Source organism: Piliocolobus tephrosceles, chromosome 1 (assembly GCF_002776525.5).
Source record: "Piliocolobus tephrosceles isolate RC106 chromosome 1, ASM277652v3, whole genome shotgun sequence".
Taxonomy (NCBI): domain Eukaryota; kingdom Metazoa; phylum Chordata; class Mammalia; order Primates; family Cercopithecidae; genus Piliocolobus; species Piliocolobus tephrosceles.
The window spans coordinates 193,481,347-193,499,341 of NC_045434.1; the positions used below are offsets into that span (position 1 = coordinate 193,481,347).

The 17,995-nt window shown below is 39.7% G+C and overlaps 1 protein-coding gene across 16 annotated transcripts in view; it reads right to left on the minus strand.

The window, feature by feature from the left end:
* The window catches only part of EPB41 (erythrocyte membrane protein band 4.1), a 244,419-nt gene that overhangs the window by 67,566 nt on the left and 158,858 nt on the right, over positions 1–17,995 (minus strand). For 12 of the 16 annotated variants that reach the window (XR_003309970.1, XM_026457223.1, XM_026457221.1 and 9 more), the window contains 2 exons: positions 15,926–16,098; positions 2,182–2,390 (listed from right to left, as the gene is read on the minus strand). Coding sequence is in view for 15 of the 16 variants with exons in the window: in XM_026457223.1 (XP_026313008.1) it covers positions 2,182–2,390; positions 15,926–16,098 (382 nt within the window). In the remaining variant the exon portion in view is untranslated. The remainder of the gene's footprint in view (positions 1–2,181; positions 2,391–15,925; positions 16,099–17,995) is intronic. The other 4 variants (XM_031934452.1, XM_031934447.1, XM_026457211.2 and 1 more) reach the window with 1 other exon arrangement.

Here is a 17,995-nt window from a genome sequence, read left to right on the forward strand (position 1 = left end):
GAAAGCTTATCCCAGGTAGTGATCTCTTTACTCTGCCAACTTCCCAAGAACAAAGGGAGCCTATTGTTGAAGATATTTATGTCTATGATACAGGCAAAAATTAGTAAAAGTAAGTCAGCAGAAAGCCAGAGGAATCTTAGCCACTACGAAGATTCCCCTGACAATTCCAGCAATCTAACACTTTTTAGTTAGTATAACAAATGGAGGGATAGTCAAAAGCGCCTGGTGAGATATTCTAACATTAAAAACTGAGGAGGTAGTTTAACATTAAACAGGCATTGTTGACACTGAACCTGACGACCAATGTCATAAATATTTGGCTAGGTACAAAAATGTAAATACCTATCATTCACTCAATCTGTTTTTCTCTCTGGACTCAAGGTAGTCCCAAATGGACAGTAAAACTGTATGTCATATTTAACAGTTGTTTCTTTCTTTATTATATTTTTTGAGACGGAGTCTTGCTCTGTCACTCAGGCTGGAGTGCTGTGGTGTGATCTGGGCTCACTGCAACCTCTGCCTCCCAGGTTCAGGGAATTCTCCTGCCTCAACCTCCCCAGTAGCTGGGATTACAGGCGCCTGCCACCACGCCCAGCTGATTTTTGTATTTTTAGTAGAGATGGGGTTTCACCATTTGAGACAGGGTATCACTTTGTCACCCATGCTGAAGTGCAGTGGTGCAATCTCGGCTCACTGAAGCCTCTTCAATCTCTCAGGTTCAAGCTATGCTTCTGTCTCAGCCCCCGCAAGGAGCTGGGACTATAGATACGCATCACCATACCCAGCTAGTTTTTGTATTTTTTGCAGACACTGGGTTTTGCCATTTTGCCAAAGCTGGTCTTAAACTCCTGGGCTCAAGGGATCCGCCCGCCTTGCTCTCCCAAAGTGCTAGGATTACAGGTGAGAGCCTCCAAACCTGGTCTAACAGTTTTTTGTTTTTTGTTTTTTTAAATACAATCAAAACAGAGTTAGATTGTCCACTGTTCTAAAAATAAACTAGATATTGTTTATTGGAGATCTGGCTCCAAAAGAACAAGGTTAATCAATCTGCCAAAGCGAGGACACTTACTAAGATCTTATGCAGTTTAAATTTTTTTAAATTTCTTAACAGACATATAAAAATGTAATTCTTCTTATAAAGAGTGCTTCTCATAATTCCTGTTGCCAACAGTAAGACCTATATTTATTTCAATAAATCTGAGCTAGCACTTCGATTCCATCACTGCTTAAATGTGTTTATGAAGCTTAACACATAAAAGGTCAGTCTAGGCCGGGCGCGGTGGCTCAAGCCTGTAATCCCAGCACTTTGGGAGGCCGAGACGGGCGGATCACGAGGTCAGGAGATCGAGACCATCCTGGCTAACACGGTGAAACCCCGTCTCTACTAAAAAATACAAAAAACTAGTCGGGCAAGGTGGCGGGCACCTGTAGTCCCAGCTACTCGGGAGGCTGAGGCAGGAGGATGGCGTAAACCCGGGAGGTGGAGCTTGCAGTGAGCTGAGATCCAGCCACTGCACTCCAGCCTGCGTGACAGAGCGAGACTCCGTCTCAAAAGAAAAAAAAAAAAAGGTCAGTCTAGTCACCGTCTAGGAAATCTGCTAATTAAATTGGTGATTTTTCAACACAGTGCAGTGACTGTGGATACAACTAACTGAGAACCATAGGTAACTCAGCAGTATAACCTCTCCTACATAATGGATCTTCTCCTTTTTGTAACGCTACTTAAGATTTGAGCAACCACATAGATGTGCTTTATGTAATACCTATTCTTTGGAAATGTTGTGTATATATCCATCTTAGAAAATAAAATTATATTTTAATCACAATAACAGAGCTTAGTCTTAAAAATCTATGTGGCGATTCCTTCTAGATGAGTAAAAATTATTTTAAAAAGCAGAGGATCAATCATACTGGTGTTTTTTATAAGTTCATTTAGAAAAATAATAGTTGGGTCAAGGAGTGGGTCACCTTATAACTTCTGAGATAGCTTACAGTCTTATTGACATAACTTTATGAAAATATTTTACTGGTTCATGGGAGACATCTTCATTTAGAAAGAATGAGGAATAACTTTGTTGAGTCTATGAGAATAAGCAATTGTTTTGAACATGTTCCTGGTCAAAATATTAAGGCCTCTAAATCACAAAGTGAGTTAGCTAGGTATTTGGACTGATGACATACCTTCCATGCTTCTGTGGGCTCTGGCTCAGCTTGCTCAGGTGGCTCGTCTTCCTTTTTCACTTCAGCCTTCACTGTTTCCTTCTGTGCTTTAGGGACCACTGTTTTTTCAGCAGAGGCATCTAGGACGCCACCTTCTGCAACCTGACCCTGAGCAATGGCGGGTGCAGAAGTGGGCCGAGGACTTCGGTCTGCCGAATCCACAGCTGCTGCTATGTGAGAAAGGGAAAAGGGAAGAATAAGTAAAGTCCAGAGCTACTGTATTATTTCAGAGTCACCAGGCAAAATAACTGTGAATCCAGGACACACACAAATGTTACAGTGTGTAGTGGGCTATCATACAGAGGGTAAAAAATAAATCATTAGTGCTCTGCCAGGGAACTGACAGCAACAAGAAAGTTAAATGTACCATCAGTAGAAAGGCTAAAATGTGCTAATGATCATATTCCATGAATGCTGAATTCAGGGGAGACAAGATCAAAGAAAAGAAATAGAAAATCCATTTATCTTGTAATTTTAGTTTCAAAAACCTGCAATGTTGTCTATGGTGGGAAAAAAAGGGTCAACTAAATGTGATTTCTTCCATGCGGCCTTTTAAAAATAAAGATGTGTTCATTTTTAGGTTATTTCAGGAACCTAAAAATATATTGTAAGAAAAAAGAATTAAGTCTGATTTCTTCTGTAAGCCTCCTTGGAATGATTACAAAATAACTTGATAAATGGCTCTTCTGGTAAGACATGAACTACTTTCTGATGCTTGTAAGGACAAATCTTTGAACCAGATGCTCTCCCTTTTAATAATATATCCTTTGATTAAAATAACATGAACTCAAAATCTTTGTCAGTACTCAAACCTAAACAAAAATATCTTTTGAGTTCTGTCCTACTATCTCTCAGTCTTACCAATTTGTATTATAGCTCTTATTCTCTAATATATTTAGGGCAGTGGTTCTCAAGTGGAGTAAATTGTCCCCAGAGAATATTTGGCAATGTCTGGAGACATTTTTGGTTGTTGTAACTGAGGAGGGAAGAGAAAGAAGGTACTGGCATCCAGTGCATAGAGGCTGAAGTTACTGAGGTTGAGAAAACTTAATTTAGGGGAAAAGCTGTATACATTGCTTTAGAGAGAATAAACTATACAGGCTTATGATAAAATCTTGATCTTTTCTAAGAGCTAATTGTTGTGTTGGAATATTTGGTATCTACATTTACTTCAAAACAATCACTCATATCCTTTTTGTGGTTTTTGTGTTAATTCTTTCAGGGATATAAAACATTTACACTTTGTAATAAAACTTCACTTATCTGACAGTATCTAGGAATGAAAGTGTTTTTCGACATTTAGTGTTTCTGATAACATATTGTTATCCTCTTTTGTACTAAGACTTTTTTTTTTTTTTTTTTTAGACAGAGGCTCTGTTGCCTAGGCTGGAGTGCAATGGCACGATCTCGGCTCACTGCAGTCTCTGCCTCTCAGGTTCAAGCGATTCTCCTGCCTCAGCCTCCCCAGTAGCTGGGACTACAGGCGTGTGCCACCATCCCCAGTTAATTTTTTGTATCTTTAGTAGAAACGGGGTCTCACCATGTTGGCCAGGCTTGTCTCGAACTCCTGACCTCAAGTGATCTGCCTGTCTTGGCCTCCCAAAGTGCTGGGATTACAGGCGTGAGCCACCACGCCCGGCCAAGACATTTATATTTTAATCAATTTGCATGGAAATCAGTAATTTTTATTATATACTTTCCTGCATTCTTAAACTGACTATAACTGAACATAATTCATTCTGAAATTTTTAGATTTGTAAACTGTAAGGATCAGATAAAGGAATTTCATAAATCTGAACAGATAAAAACTTTAAATTCTCAACTACTTCATACAACAATATCAAGAAAGAATGGTTGGCCAGGCGCGGTGGCTCACACCTATAATCCCAGCACTTTGGGAGGCCAAGGTGGGCAGATCACCTGAGGTGGGGAGTTCGAGACCAGCCTGGTCAACATGGTGAAATGTCATCTCTACTAAAAGTACAAAAATTAGCCAAGCGTGGTGGTGGGTGCCTGTAGTCCCAGCTACTCGGGAGGCTGAGGCAGGAGAATGGCCTGAATCCAGGAGGCGGAGCTTGCATGAGCTGAGATCGTGCCACTGCACTCCAGCCTGGGCAACAGAGCTAGACTCTGTCTCAAAAAAAAAGAAAAAAGAAAAAGAAAGAAATGCTCATTACCCTGTAGTGATTTCCAATGAAAAAACTAATTCCTTAGAGAATATATAGGAAAAACAGCAGAAATTCAAGAATCCCCTTTATTGGCCAGGTACTATGGCTCATGTCTGTAATCCCAGCACTTTGGGAGGCCAAGGCGGGTGGATCACGAGATCAGGAGATTGAGACCATCCTAGCTAACACAGTGAAACCCATCTTTACTAAAAAATACAAAAAATTAGCCAGGCGTGGTTGTGAGCACCTGTAGTTCCAGTTACTTGAGAAGCTGAGGCAAGAGAATGGCTTGAACCCAGGAGACGGAGCTTGCAGTGAGCCGAGATCGTACTACTGCACTCCAGCCTGGGCAACAGAGCGAGACTCTGTCTCAAAAAAAAAAAAAAAAAAAAAAAAAGTCTCTCCTTTATCTTTCCATGAAAAATCTGTGGCCTCTTGCACAGATTGCTACTACTGGTTTAGTAGTAATAACTCTGGATTAGCACAGAGCTACTACTAATGGGTGCTTTAAGCAGTCACTGCAAGAATGGCAGATGGCAGACCAAACCTGACAACACAGGGGAATGTGACAAAATATTTTGCTCACAGTTGTGTTTAAGTATCATTATACATGTGTATTCACACCTCCTCTCAAAGAATTAATTCAACTATGCCTGGCATCACAGAAACATAGCCCATGCTTTCACCATGTGTTATTTTGCCACTTGTCTTTGGTTTCAATCCAGTACTAATATTGCAGAGCCAAATGATTTATGTCTTCAGCATTCCTAGCCTTGGCAATCTGTACTGTATGTGGAAAAGAAGGTATTAGTGTGAAAACTGACAGAAACAGAGTTCAGAGATTGGAAAAATAATAACATTACAATAAAAAGCCCTGGCTGTGAAAGGCTACATGGAACAGAGGCAAAAGCCAAATCACGAGTCTTAGGCCCAGACTCAGTCACACATAGTAGTGTGACCTAAGGCATGGAGCTTAATCTTACGAACTTTAGTTTAATCATATGTAAAATATGGAAGATATTAACTCTATAATATCATGGTAGTGATCGTGGCTTTTTAAAACAGTTTTGAGACATAATTCACATACCATACAGTTGAATCATTTAAAATACATAATTCAATGCTTTTTAGTATATTTACAGTGTTGGGGGTAGTGATTGCTTTTTAAGATATGTGGGTCGGCCGGGCGCGGTGGCTCCTGTAATCCCAGCACTTTGGGAGGCCGAGAGGGGCGAATCACGAGGTCAGGAGATCCGAGACCATCCTGGCTATCACAGTGAAACCCCGTCTCTACTAAAAAATACAAAAAAAAAAAAACTAGCCGGGCGAGGTGGCGGGCGCCTATAGTCCCAGCTACTTGGGAGGCTGAGGCAGGAGAATGGCGTAAACCCAGGAGGCGGAGCTTGCAGTGAGCTGAGATCGGGCCGCTGCACTCCAGCCTGGGCGACAGAGCGAGACTCCGTCTCAAAAAAAAAAAAAAAAAAAAAAGATGTGTGGGTCTTCAGTTTTATTAATTCAGTTATTAATATTTACAACATTTGGGTGCATATATAGACAATACATAACTTAAAAATCCAGTATCTCCCATATCTGAAGGTCTACACAAAGAAAAATGCTGATGGTGACCCACTAATTTCAATACTATATTGCTGTTGGCTGACAATAGAAACTTAGTTATACACTAGAGCAGTAAAGAATAAAATTCAAACTATCAGACTGAGTAAAGGCAAACAACTTCTACTTCTAGCTGTTATTTACTAGCACAATTTCTGCTAGTGTGCAGTAGGGTGGTTCTTTTATCAGAGGACCACATAAATCATTTGTGGATCTTGAAAAACAAAAAAATCGGATGATGCGTGAGATGAGCTATCCGCCCACTCTAGTGAGATGAGCTATCCAAGAGTGAGGCTTGGGCATGTGTTTTGTTTTAAAGCTCCAAAGGTGATAAGGATGTACACCCCTGGCAAGATTCACTGTAATCACTGCTCACCGAATGGATGAACCACCTGGTTGTGTGGCCCTTTCTTTTGTGCTCCAGTTTCCTCATGAGTAAAACTGTAATTCCTAAATGCTTTTTCTTATTCACTAAGTAGCTAGTATTAAAAAGGAATACAAGGAAATGTTTTGAAAAGCAAAAAGTACAAAAAAATATAATCTTTGTCATCATTATTAGTTACCCTTGCAACTTACTACTCTATCATAAAACTGGGATCAGAACCAGTTTTGGTACTCCAGCTGGTAAGGCAGATGCTCTGAGCACCAGACATAACAGAAGAGAAAGGGAATGTTCATTTTTATCATTAAAATGAGAGCCATTATAAAGCAATTATTGTAAAAGTTTCCCTGATACATCATCTCTAGCTTACAGAGTTATATTAATTTTTTGAAAAGGGAGGGGTGACTCAACGGGAAAAAGTATCTTTTAAGGAGCATGGAGAAGTACCTAAGGAAAGGAGGGAAAAATAGTTCCACAGACATGTTTCCAGTTTTTATACCATAGCACAAAGAGAAAAAGACATTTAAAAACAGAACTACAAAAAAAAATATGTCCTATTCAGTTTATATGCACTTCACATACTTAAAAGATATGCAAAATGCTTAGAACAGTGCCTGGAACATACTAAGTGCTCAACCAGTATTGACTATTAACTTTTATTCTACCCTTTCTTAAAAAAAAAAAAGTAATCACGGTGAAGAGTAAAAAGCATGGGCCTAGGAGAATGGTCCTGGATTCCCTCCTAATTCTTTCCAACTAGCTATGTGACCTTAGGCAAGTCACTTACATTCTAAGATTAAGTTGTAAGAAATAATGAACATTGGCTGGGTGCCAGTGGCTCACGCCTGTAATCCCAGCACTTTGGGAGGCTGAGGCGGGTGGATCCGAGGTCAAGAGATTGAGACCATCCTGGCCAACATTGTGAAATCCCATCTCTATTAAAACAAACAAACAAAAAAAAACCACACACACACAAAAATTAGCTGGGCGTAGTGGTGTGCACCTGTAATCCCACCTACTTAGGAGGCTGAGGCAGGAGAATCACTTGAACCTGGGAGGCAGAGGTTGCAGTGAGCCAAGATCGCCACACTGCACTCCAGGCTGGGTGACAGTGCGGGACTCTGTCTCAAAAACAAAACAAAACAAATTTAAAAAAAGAAATAATGAACATTAATGAGTATCTAGTTCAAGACATTTTTTTTAAAAAAGCTCAATAAAAGTGTAAAGAAAATAAAGATATGAGCTGACATGAGTTAAAGTATATATAATAGGAAAAAAACAACAAAACCAAAAGTTGGTTCTTTGAAAAAATTAAGAAGATTACTTTGTACCCCATAACTATATACAATTATAAATTGTCAGCCAGGCTTGGTGGCTCATGCCCAAAATCCCAGAACTTTGGGAGGCCGAAGCAGGCAGATCACTTGAGGTCAGGAGGTAGAAACCAGCCTGACCAACATGGTGAAACCTCGTCTCTACTAAAAATACAAAAATTAGCTGGGCTTGGTGGCGCACACCTGTAATCCCAGCTACTTGGGAGGCTGAGGTGGGAGAATCACTTGAACTTGGGAGGCAGAAGTTGCAGTGAGCTGAGATCATGCCATTGCATTCCAGCCTGCAACCATTGCATTCCAACTCTTGTTGCATTCCAGGGCAACAAGAGTGAAACTCCATCTCACAAATAAATAAGTAAATAATAAATATATAGTCAATTTACAATTTAAGAAAGAAAAGATTAATAAAATCAATATATCTCTAGCAAGCCTATTTGAAACAAAAAGGGTACAACTTACCAATATCACGAATGCAAAAAGTGGACCCTGCTATAGTTCTTACAGGTATTAAAAAGATACCCAGCTTTATGTAAATATATTTGGAAATTTAGATAAAATGCACATTGCCTAGAAAAACACAACTAGGCCAGGTACAATGACCCACACCTATAATCCCAGCACTTTGAGAGGCCTAGGTGAGAGGACTGCTTGAGCCCAGGTGTTCAAGATCAGCCTGGGCAACACAGTAAGACCTTGTCTCTATAAAAATTAAAAAATTAGTGGGGTGTGGTAGCGTGTACTTGTGGTACCAGCTACTCAGGATGCTGAAGTGGGAGGATCATTTGGGCCTGGGAGGTCAAGGCTACAGCAAGCTATGATGGCGTTACTGTACTCCAGCCTGAGAGAGCTAAGACTGTTTCTCCAAAAAAAAAAAAGGAAAGAAAGAAAAAAAGAAACACAGTTTATCAAAACTGAAACAAGAACTAGAACATTTTAATAGTCCCTTATCTAATAAAGACACTGAATCTGTAAGTAAAGAACCTCCCACAGTGAGATCTCTAGGACAAGATATGGCTTCAAAGGTGAATTCTTCTAAATGGTAACAAAGAAATGACAACAGTCTTCAACGAACTCTTCCAGAGAACAGAAGAAGAAGGAATTCTTCTCAATTTATTTTATGAGACCAGCATAAATTTGAAACTAAAGCCTGACCACAACATGACAAAAAAGGAAAAATCCTAAAATGATAAAAAAGAAAAGTGTATTATGACCAATTTGAGCTTACTCCAAAAATTCTTAGGTGGTTTAAAAATTGAAAGTAAAAATAATCCACCACATAAAAAGGAGAAAAATCATTTTATGATATCAACAGATGAAGTAAAAAGCATTTCATAAAAGTAACACTAATTCACAATTAAAACATGTAGGAAACTAGAATGAAAACTTCCTTATATGATAAAGAAAATACCATATAAGGAAGCTTGATGAAATACTGAAGCTTTAGCCCTAAAATTGGGAAAGATGACAGTTATTAACGCTTGTATTCAGCATTACATTGGATGTTCTAGCCAGCAACAAAGCAATTAAAGAAATTAAAAGTGCGAGATGGAAAGGAAGAAATACAACAATCATTATTTTCAGTTGATGCTGGGTACACAATAATGTATACCCCAAATAATCCACAGATAAACCATTAAAATTAATGATAAATTTTTTTAGTAAGATTACTGAGTATAAGGTCAAACTAGAAAAATCTATTGTATTTCTATGTACCAAAACAACTGAACAAAAATAAAAATTTTAAGATACCATTTATTTTATTTTATTTTATTTTATTTTATTTTATTTTATTTTATTTTAGAGACAGGGTCTCCCTCTGTCGCTCCGGCTGCAGTGCAGTGGCACAGAAACGGTTCACTGCAGCCTTAACCTCCTAGGCTGAAGTGATCCTCCTCCCTCAGCCTTCCACGTAGTTAGGACCACAGGTGTGCACCACCATGCTCAGCTAATTTTTTTTTTAAAGACACAGCATCTTGCTGTGGCATCCAGGCTGGTCTTGAACTCTCAGGCTTAAGTGATCCTCCCACCTTGGCCTCCCAAAGTGCTGGTATTATAGGCACGAGGCAACTGCAACCAGCCAAAAACCAAATGATATCATTTAAGATAGCAAAAGATGGCTGGGTGTGGTGGCACACTCTTGTAATCCTAGCACTTTGGGAAGCCAAGGTGGGAGGATCACCTGAGCCTGGGAGTTTGAGACCATCCTGGGCAACATGGCAAGACTCTGTCTCTAAAAAAAAAAAAAAAATGTTAGCTGGGCATGGTGGCGTGCACCTGTAGTCCTAGCTACTTGGGAGGCTGAGGTGGGAGGATCCTGGGCTTGGGAGACCGAGACTGCAGTGACTCATGATTGCTCCATCGCACTCCAGCCTGGATGACAGAGACCCTGTCTAATAATATTAATATGAAATAGCAAACGACATCAAATCTCTAAGAATAAATCTAATGTAAGATGCACAAGTTACCTACACCAAAAATCACAAAACATTACTGAGAGAAATTAAAGGAAACCCAAACAAAAGGAGGGTTATAGCATGTTTGTGAATCAGAAGATTCAATATTATAATAATATCAATGAGAGAAACTGATTCATATAATCAACTAAATCTCAATAAAACTATTAAGACTTTTTTAGTGGAAATTGAAAATCTGATTCCACAATATATAAGATAATGCTAAGGGCTAAAAATAGCCAAGATAATCTTAAAGAATATTGTTAGAGAACTTAGATAACACTTATAAAAGCTAGAATAATTAAGATAGTGTGGTATTGACACAAGGATAGACAACGATGAATACAAGAGGTTAGAGAGACCAGAAATGAACTCCCAAATTTATGGTCACCTGATTTATAACAAAGGTGACATTGAAATGCAGTGGGGACAGAATGATATTTTATTTTACTTTATTGTTATTTTTGAGACGGAGTCTCACTCTGTCATCCAGGCTGGTGTGCAGGTGTGATCTCAGCTCACTGCAACTTCTGCCTCCTGGGGTCAAGTGATTCTCCTGCCTCAGCCTCCTGAGTAGCTGGGAGTACAGGCACATGCCACCATGCCCAGCTAATTGGCTAATATTTTTGTATTTTTAGTAGAGACAGAGTTTCAACATGTCAGCCTTGCTGGTCTCGAACTCCTGACCTCAAATGATCCACCCGCCTCAGCCTCCCAAAGTGCTGGGATTACAGGTGTGAGCTACCACACTCAGCCAATATTTATTTATTAAATACACTGTAGCAAGAACTGTGGTAATTACCAGGACAAGTTAAGACCATGCATCTTTAAAAAAATTTCCAGAATATAAATGTAATAAGGCAGTCAAGATGTGATTTCTGTAAAACGTTCTAACTTGTTCAAAGTACCAAAGCTCATTAACATTGGACTCTGGTTATCTTTGCTATCAGGAAAAGGCAATACATCAGGCATAGTATCTATATAACCATGAAACTTCATTTAGCAGGAAAAGCCATGGAACACGCTATCAGACAGACCTGGATTTTTGTCATAGCTTGCAACTTACTGTCTGTGAGATGCTGAACAAGTCACTTAAACTTTCCAACCTCAGTTTTGTCACCTGAAAAATGAGGATAAAAAGATAATTCCCCATACCTAAGGTAAACTGGAAGTAAGGTGATTTACTGGGCAAGGAGGGAGATGCCCGATAGTGTTATCTGAATATAGCAAAGACATGAAGATTAAATGATTATGCCTCAAACTTAACTTATCCACAATAGAAGTTTTTATTTTCCATATTCCCAACTCTGCTACTCTCCCAGATTTTCTCATTCTACTAAATGATTAAGCCAAGCAATAAAACTTAAGTTTCTTTTCCTTATCATCTCCAATACTTAATTTATCAGCAATTCAGTCAGCCCTATCTCCAAATGTATCCCTGACTACTTTTCCCTGTCTTTGTTGCCAACACTCAAGTCCAAGCTGTCCCAGACTCTGCAACAGCCTTCGCTCTGCTTCTTTCACTGACACTTCAATGGACTATTTAGCTGTCAGCGATCTTTTAAAAATGGGATTCAGATTACATCACTCTCTCTAATAGCTTCCCAGTGCAAATGAAATAAAATCTAAACTCTTTACTGTGGCCCACAAGGCCCTATGCAATCTGGCTCCCAACTACTTCTCTGACCTCACTTATTTTGTACTCCTCACCGCTTCATTTTCTGGAATCTAGACCTATGTTGTCTGATATGAGAGCTACACGTCACATGTGGCTATTTAAATTGGAATTAAAATTCTGTGCCTCAGTTACATAGCCACATTTCAAGTTCTTAGTGGACAGAAACATGTATCTATTGACTACTGAACTGGATATCACAAAATGAAAGATTTCCATCAGCACGGAAAGGTCCATGGGACAGCACTGCTCTAGACACATGGCAAGCTCATTCCTACCTTCAGGACTTTGTACTCACTACTCCCTCTTCGGCAAGGCTCTTCCCCTAGATTTTGAGATGGCTGGCTCCTTCGCATAATTCAGGTCTCAGCTCAAATGAAGCTCCTCAGAGAAGCCTTCTAAATTAGATTGGACCATCCAATCTGAAATACTCCTTAATCTCCCCCTTCCCCAGATAGTCTGTATCCCTTATCCTGTTTTATTTTCTTCACAGCATTCATCACCATCTGAAATTATTTTGTTTTATTCTTCTCTGTTTCCAGTGACAGAATGTAAGCTCCATGAAGGCAGAGACAATGTTTGTGTGCTCACAGCTGTATCTCTAGTGACTGGAATACCACCTGGCCCACAGGAAAAATTGTTGAACAAAGTAATAAATATGTACCTGAAAGAACATGAGTTTTGGAGTTAAATCAACCTGAATTCCACTCTTAGCACTTCCATTTATCAGATGTTATGTCTCAAGAAAAGTTATTTAATCTTCAAGCCTAGTTCATAGTGTTTTCATGAGGATTAAGACAGAGCACACAACATGACTTGTATTGTTACTATTAAAGACAGCCCCTCAGGAGAGTAGAAAAATACTAAAAAAAAAAAAAAAAAAAAAAAATGGGTGGGGGATGTCATGTCTGTAATCTCAGCACTTTGGGAGGCTGAGGCAGGCAGATTACTTGAAGCCAGGAGTTCAAGATTAGCCTGGCCAACATGGTGAAACTTCATCTCTACTAAAAATACAAAAATTAGCCAGGTGTGGTGGCACATGCCTGTAATCCCAGCAACTTGGGAGGCTGAGGCACGAGAATCACTTGAACCCTGCAGGCAGAGGTTGCAGTGAGCTGAGACTGTGCCACTGCACTCCAGCTTGGGCGACAGAGTGAGGCTCTGTCTCAAACAAAACAAAACAAAACAGCATGACTCACAGCATGGAAGCACAAAAGTCCTATTGCTTAGGTGATCTTTTTTCCAAATGTGGCTGACCCCTTCCCGATTCCTCTAAATTAAGGATATAGGCTCTCATAATGCCTTGTTTCTTTCACTATGATAAATATTATAATATCCTCCATTAGGTTAAGAATCCAATGAGGGCAGGGACTCACACCTAGCACATTACCTAGCACAAGAGATGACTAAACTATGAAACCAAGAGAAACATTGTAAAAAGGATCTTTTTACATTCTATTAAAAAATTTCCTCACATCATGGAAAGAAATACTTGCTCAATTAGTAGGGAATTTCCAAATGGTGACTATGGCTGCTGTATAATGGTCTACATACCTCATGAGAGGGTCTGCATACATCACAAACCAGAATAGAGTAGCATGGTTCTGGATGATACAAATGTTGCAGCCAGAAAAACAGTATCTTAATGATAGCTAACATTTTGTGGGGGAGAACTTATTAAGTGCCAGCCATTGTGCTAAGTACCATACATACGCCACCTCATTTATTCCTCATGAAAACTCTGAGGTAGTATGATACTATCATCATCTCCATTTTACAAATGAGAAAACTGAGGCACAGAGAAATGAAGTAATTTGCCTAGGAACATACCTCATAAATGCTAGGGTTGATATTGGAATCAGGTCTGTCTGATTCCAGAACCCAAATCCTTAACCTCTACACTATATATGCACATAACAACATGTACCTTGCTTTTACAGTAGCTAGCATAGGGTTGTACACTGGTAACAAATAATAAAGGTAATCAATAATACCTGATTTGGGTTATTGCCTTCTGAACTTATATCTTTTATTTATTTTATTTTATTTTGAGACAGAGTCTCACTCTGTCGCCCAGGCTGGAGTAAAGTGGTGCCATCTCAGCTCACTGCAACCTCTGCCTCCCAGGTTTAAACAATTCTCATGCCTCAGCCTCCCGAGTAGCTGGGATTACAGGCGTGTGCCACCACGCCCAATTAATTTCTATACTTTTAGTAGAGGCAGGGTTGCACTGTGCTGGCTAGGCTGGTCTTGAACCTCAAGTGATCCGCCTGCCTCAGCCTCCCAAAGTGCCGAGATTACAGGCATGAGCCACCATGCCCAGCCCTTCTGAACTTTCATTTATTCATTTATTTATTTATGAGACAGTCTCACTCTGTCTCCCAGGCTGGAGTCCAGTTGCACAATCATGGCTCACTGCAACCTCCGCCTCCCAGGTTTAAGCAATTCTCATGCCTCAGCCTCCTGTGTAGCTGGGATTACAGGAGTGCGCCACCATGCCCAGCTGATTTTTGTATTTTTATTAGAGACAGGGTTTCACCATGTTGGCCAGGCTGATCTTGAACTCCTGGCCTCATGTGATCCATCCACCTTGGCCTCCCAAAGTGCTGCGATTACAGGTGTGAGCCACTGCACCCAGCCTGAATTTTTATTTATTAGCCACTCTTTTTAGTGACATAAGGAACTGAATGTAGCTTATTACCTCATTTCAGTAATGGTCTCAAATGCTAACTTAGAAGATCCTCCCACAATATATCAATTCAGACGGACCTTCTGTCAGTATATACAATCATGAAATTTGTGTATTTCCTCCCTATTTTATTTAAACAACATTTGGCGACTCCAACAATAGGATATTGGAGTTTCCTATCCATAATTGCCACGTGACAAACTTCTTTTTAAATTATTCTTGTATGGCTGGGCACAGTGGCTCACACCTGTAATCTCAGCACTTTGGGAGGCTGAGGTGGGTAGATGACCTGAGGTCAGGAGTTTGAGACCAGCCTGGTGAACATGGTGAAACTCCATCTCTACTAAAAATACAAAAATTAGCCAGGAATGGTGGCACATGCCTGTAATCACAGCTACTCGGGAGGCTGAGGCAGAAGAACCACTTGAACCTCGGTAGGCAGAGGTTGCAGTAAGCCGAGGTTGCGTCACTGCACTCTAGCCTAGGCCACAGAGTGGGACTCCATCTCAAAAAAAAAAAAAAAAAAAAAAAAAAAGATTGTTGTAGTAAGGCAGACACCCTTTTCCTCTTTTCTACTATAGAAAATAGCTATTATTTATTTATTTATTTTTTAGAGACAGTGTCTCTCACTTTGTGGCCTAGGCTGGAATATAGAGATGCAATCATAGGTCACTGCAGCCTCTACCTCCTGGGCTCAAGCTATCCTCCTGCCTCAGCCTCCTGTGTTACCAGGACCGCAGAAAAATATAATAGCTATTTTTAAACGCTAAGAGGGCTTCAGTTCAGCATACTACATTAGATTTTTACTCTGTGGTAAAGATTCTGATAGATGTAGATTTATAATTCTAATTCTGGTAGTGTTTGATCTACCGCTACCTAGCAGTGGAACCATGATCTAGTTACTACTCTCTGAATCTCTATTTTCCTTTTCTTAAGATGGTTCTATTAAGATTAGACAATTAGTAAGATCCCTTTCATTTTACCACTGAGCTTCTTTTTTTTTGAGACAGAGTCCCACTCTGTCAGCCAGGCTGGAGTCCAACGGCGTGATCTTGGCTCACTGCAACCTCCACCTCCTGGGTTCAAGCAATTCTCCTGCCTCTGTGTCCTGAGTAGCTGGGACTACAGGCATATGCTGCCATGCCCAGCTAATTTTTTCTATTTTTAGTAGAGACGGGGTTTTGCTGTGTTGCCCAGGCTGGTCTCAAACTCCTGAGCTTAGGCAATCCACCCACCCTGGCCTCCCAAAGTGCTAGGATTACAGGTGTGAGCCACCGCACCAGGCCCAATCCTAAGCTGCTTTAATTTGGTTCTCTTATAGATAACTGTACTTCCTTTATCTTTCCAAATGAATTATGATCACAAGAAATAATTAATATTCAATACAAACCTCCATCGAGGCTCCGGGAAGCCCGTTTACTTGCTGTACGCTCAAAGTGTGGGGCGGGCCTGTCAATTAGAGCACTAGCTTGCCTGGTCTGAGCTTGAGTCCGGCCACTGTATCGAAATTTGGATCCTAGCGCAAGAAATTTGCTTTTGGGAATGGTGTCTGTAGATGTCAATCTGGGGGGAAAATCATAATAGTCATATTATTATATATTCATCTTATTCTAAAACTGTAAAATTAAAAACAAAATCAAGAATAAAAAAGTTTCAACAATTCTTAGGGTTTCCATATAGTTACTAAGAAATTTTCAATCAAGTAATCATTATTTTGGCTTCTTTGTCATTTCTCAAAGCAACCAGTATAATTTAGTTGGGACCTACATTAATAATATCATTCGTATCTCTATAGAAAGGGCCTTACAGTTTTCAAAACGTTTTTACAGCACTGCAGTATTTTTACTACATCCTTGTAATGTTTTCACTATTTTATAGATAAAGGAAACTGAACCTCAAAAAAGAAGTTACTTGTTTAAGGTCACACAGCTGTTAGGATATTAGGCAGAAACAAAGTCCAAGCCCAGAGTTCTTTTTCCACTCTACTAGAATGACAGCTTTGTCAAATGCACTCCAAACTCAATTAATGCCTGGTAATCTATTTAACAGGTTATTTGGTATATATATATATTTTTTTTTTTTTTTTTTTTTTTGAGACGGAGTCTTGCTCTGTCGCCCAGGCTAGAGTGCAGTGGCCGGATCTCAGCTCACCGCAACCTCTGCCTCCTGGGTTCACGCCATTCTCCTGCCTCAGCCTCCCGAGTGGCTGGGACCACAGGCGCCCACCACCTCGCCCGGCTAATTTTTTGTATTTTTAGTAGAGACGGGGTTTCACCGTGTTAGCCAGGAGGGTCTCGATCTCCTGACCTCGTGATCCGCCCATCTCGGCCTCCCAAAGTGCTGGGATTACAGGCTTGAGCCACCGCGCCCGGCCTTGGTATATTTTTAAACTCAGTTAGGAACCCCATCTTTTTCCTATATGGTATTCTATGTACTCTTTGTACCATACTGAATTAAACAATCTATTTCTATGCTGGTCTTCCCTATAAGACTGAATTCTCTAGGAGTGAAGAACAAACACCATGGCTTATTCATCTTTGTGTTTTTGCTTCTGGCATAGTGCCTGGCATAAATATGATACCCAATAAATGTTTGTTGAATAAATATATAAATTCCTACATCAAATATTAACAAAAAGAGAGTACTTTTTCCCTTTGAGGTAATTAATTTCAATTCAGCAAACATACACTTTCTTTTATGTAAGGGAGCATTACATTTTAAGGTATCCTCTTATTTTGATGCAATGGATTTAAATATGCAGCTGAAATCTATACCACAGGTATTAAACATTCAAAAATCACTATTTTTTACTCCTCCTTGCTCTTTTAAAAAAAATTCTACTTTTGTGGTTTGATTTTAAAGAAGGAGGGATGATAAAAGCACAAATAAATGTGTTAATGCCAATAATTAAGATTATTTAATTGGGTATAAAATGTACCCTCATGTTTCATTTTGAAATAAATGAAATATTAATTTCCTTGAATTTTCTTCTTGTTGACTGTGCTATAGTGCTATTATATGAAAATATAAATAGAAGGAAAATACATCAGGATTATTTCTCTCTCTTTAAGAATCAAGTTTATTTATGAATGAAATGACATGAGGCCTGGGATTTGCTTCAAAATAGTCTTGGAAGTAGGGGGAAGGAATGGGTAGGGATATAGATGAAACAAGATTGGCTTTGGGGTGATACTTATTGAAGCTGGGTGATAAACACAAGGGGATTTTATTGTACTGTTGCTACAGATGAAATTTCCCATAATAAAGAAACGTTCTTAAAAAGGCACACTGGGCCGGGCGCAGTGGCTCACGCCTGTAATCCCAGCACTATGAGAGGCCAACGCAAGTGGATCACCTAAGGTCAGGAGTTCGAGACCAGCCTGGTCAACATGGTGAAATCCAGTCTCTACTAAAAATTTAAAAATTAGCCAGGCATGGTGGTGTGCACCTGTACTCACAG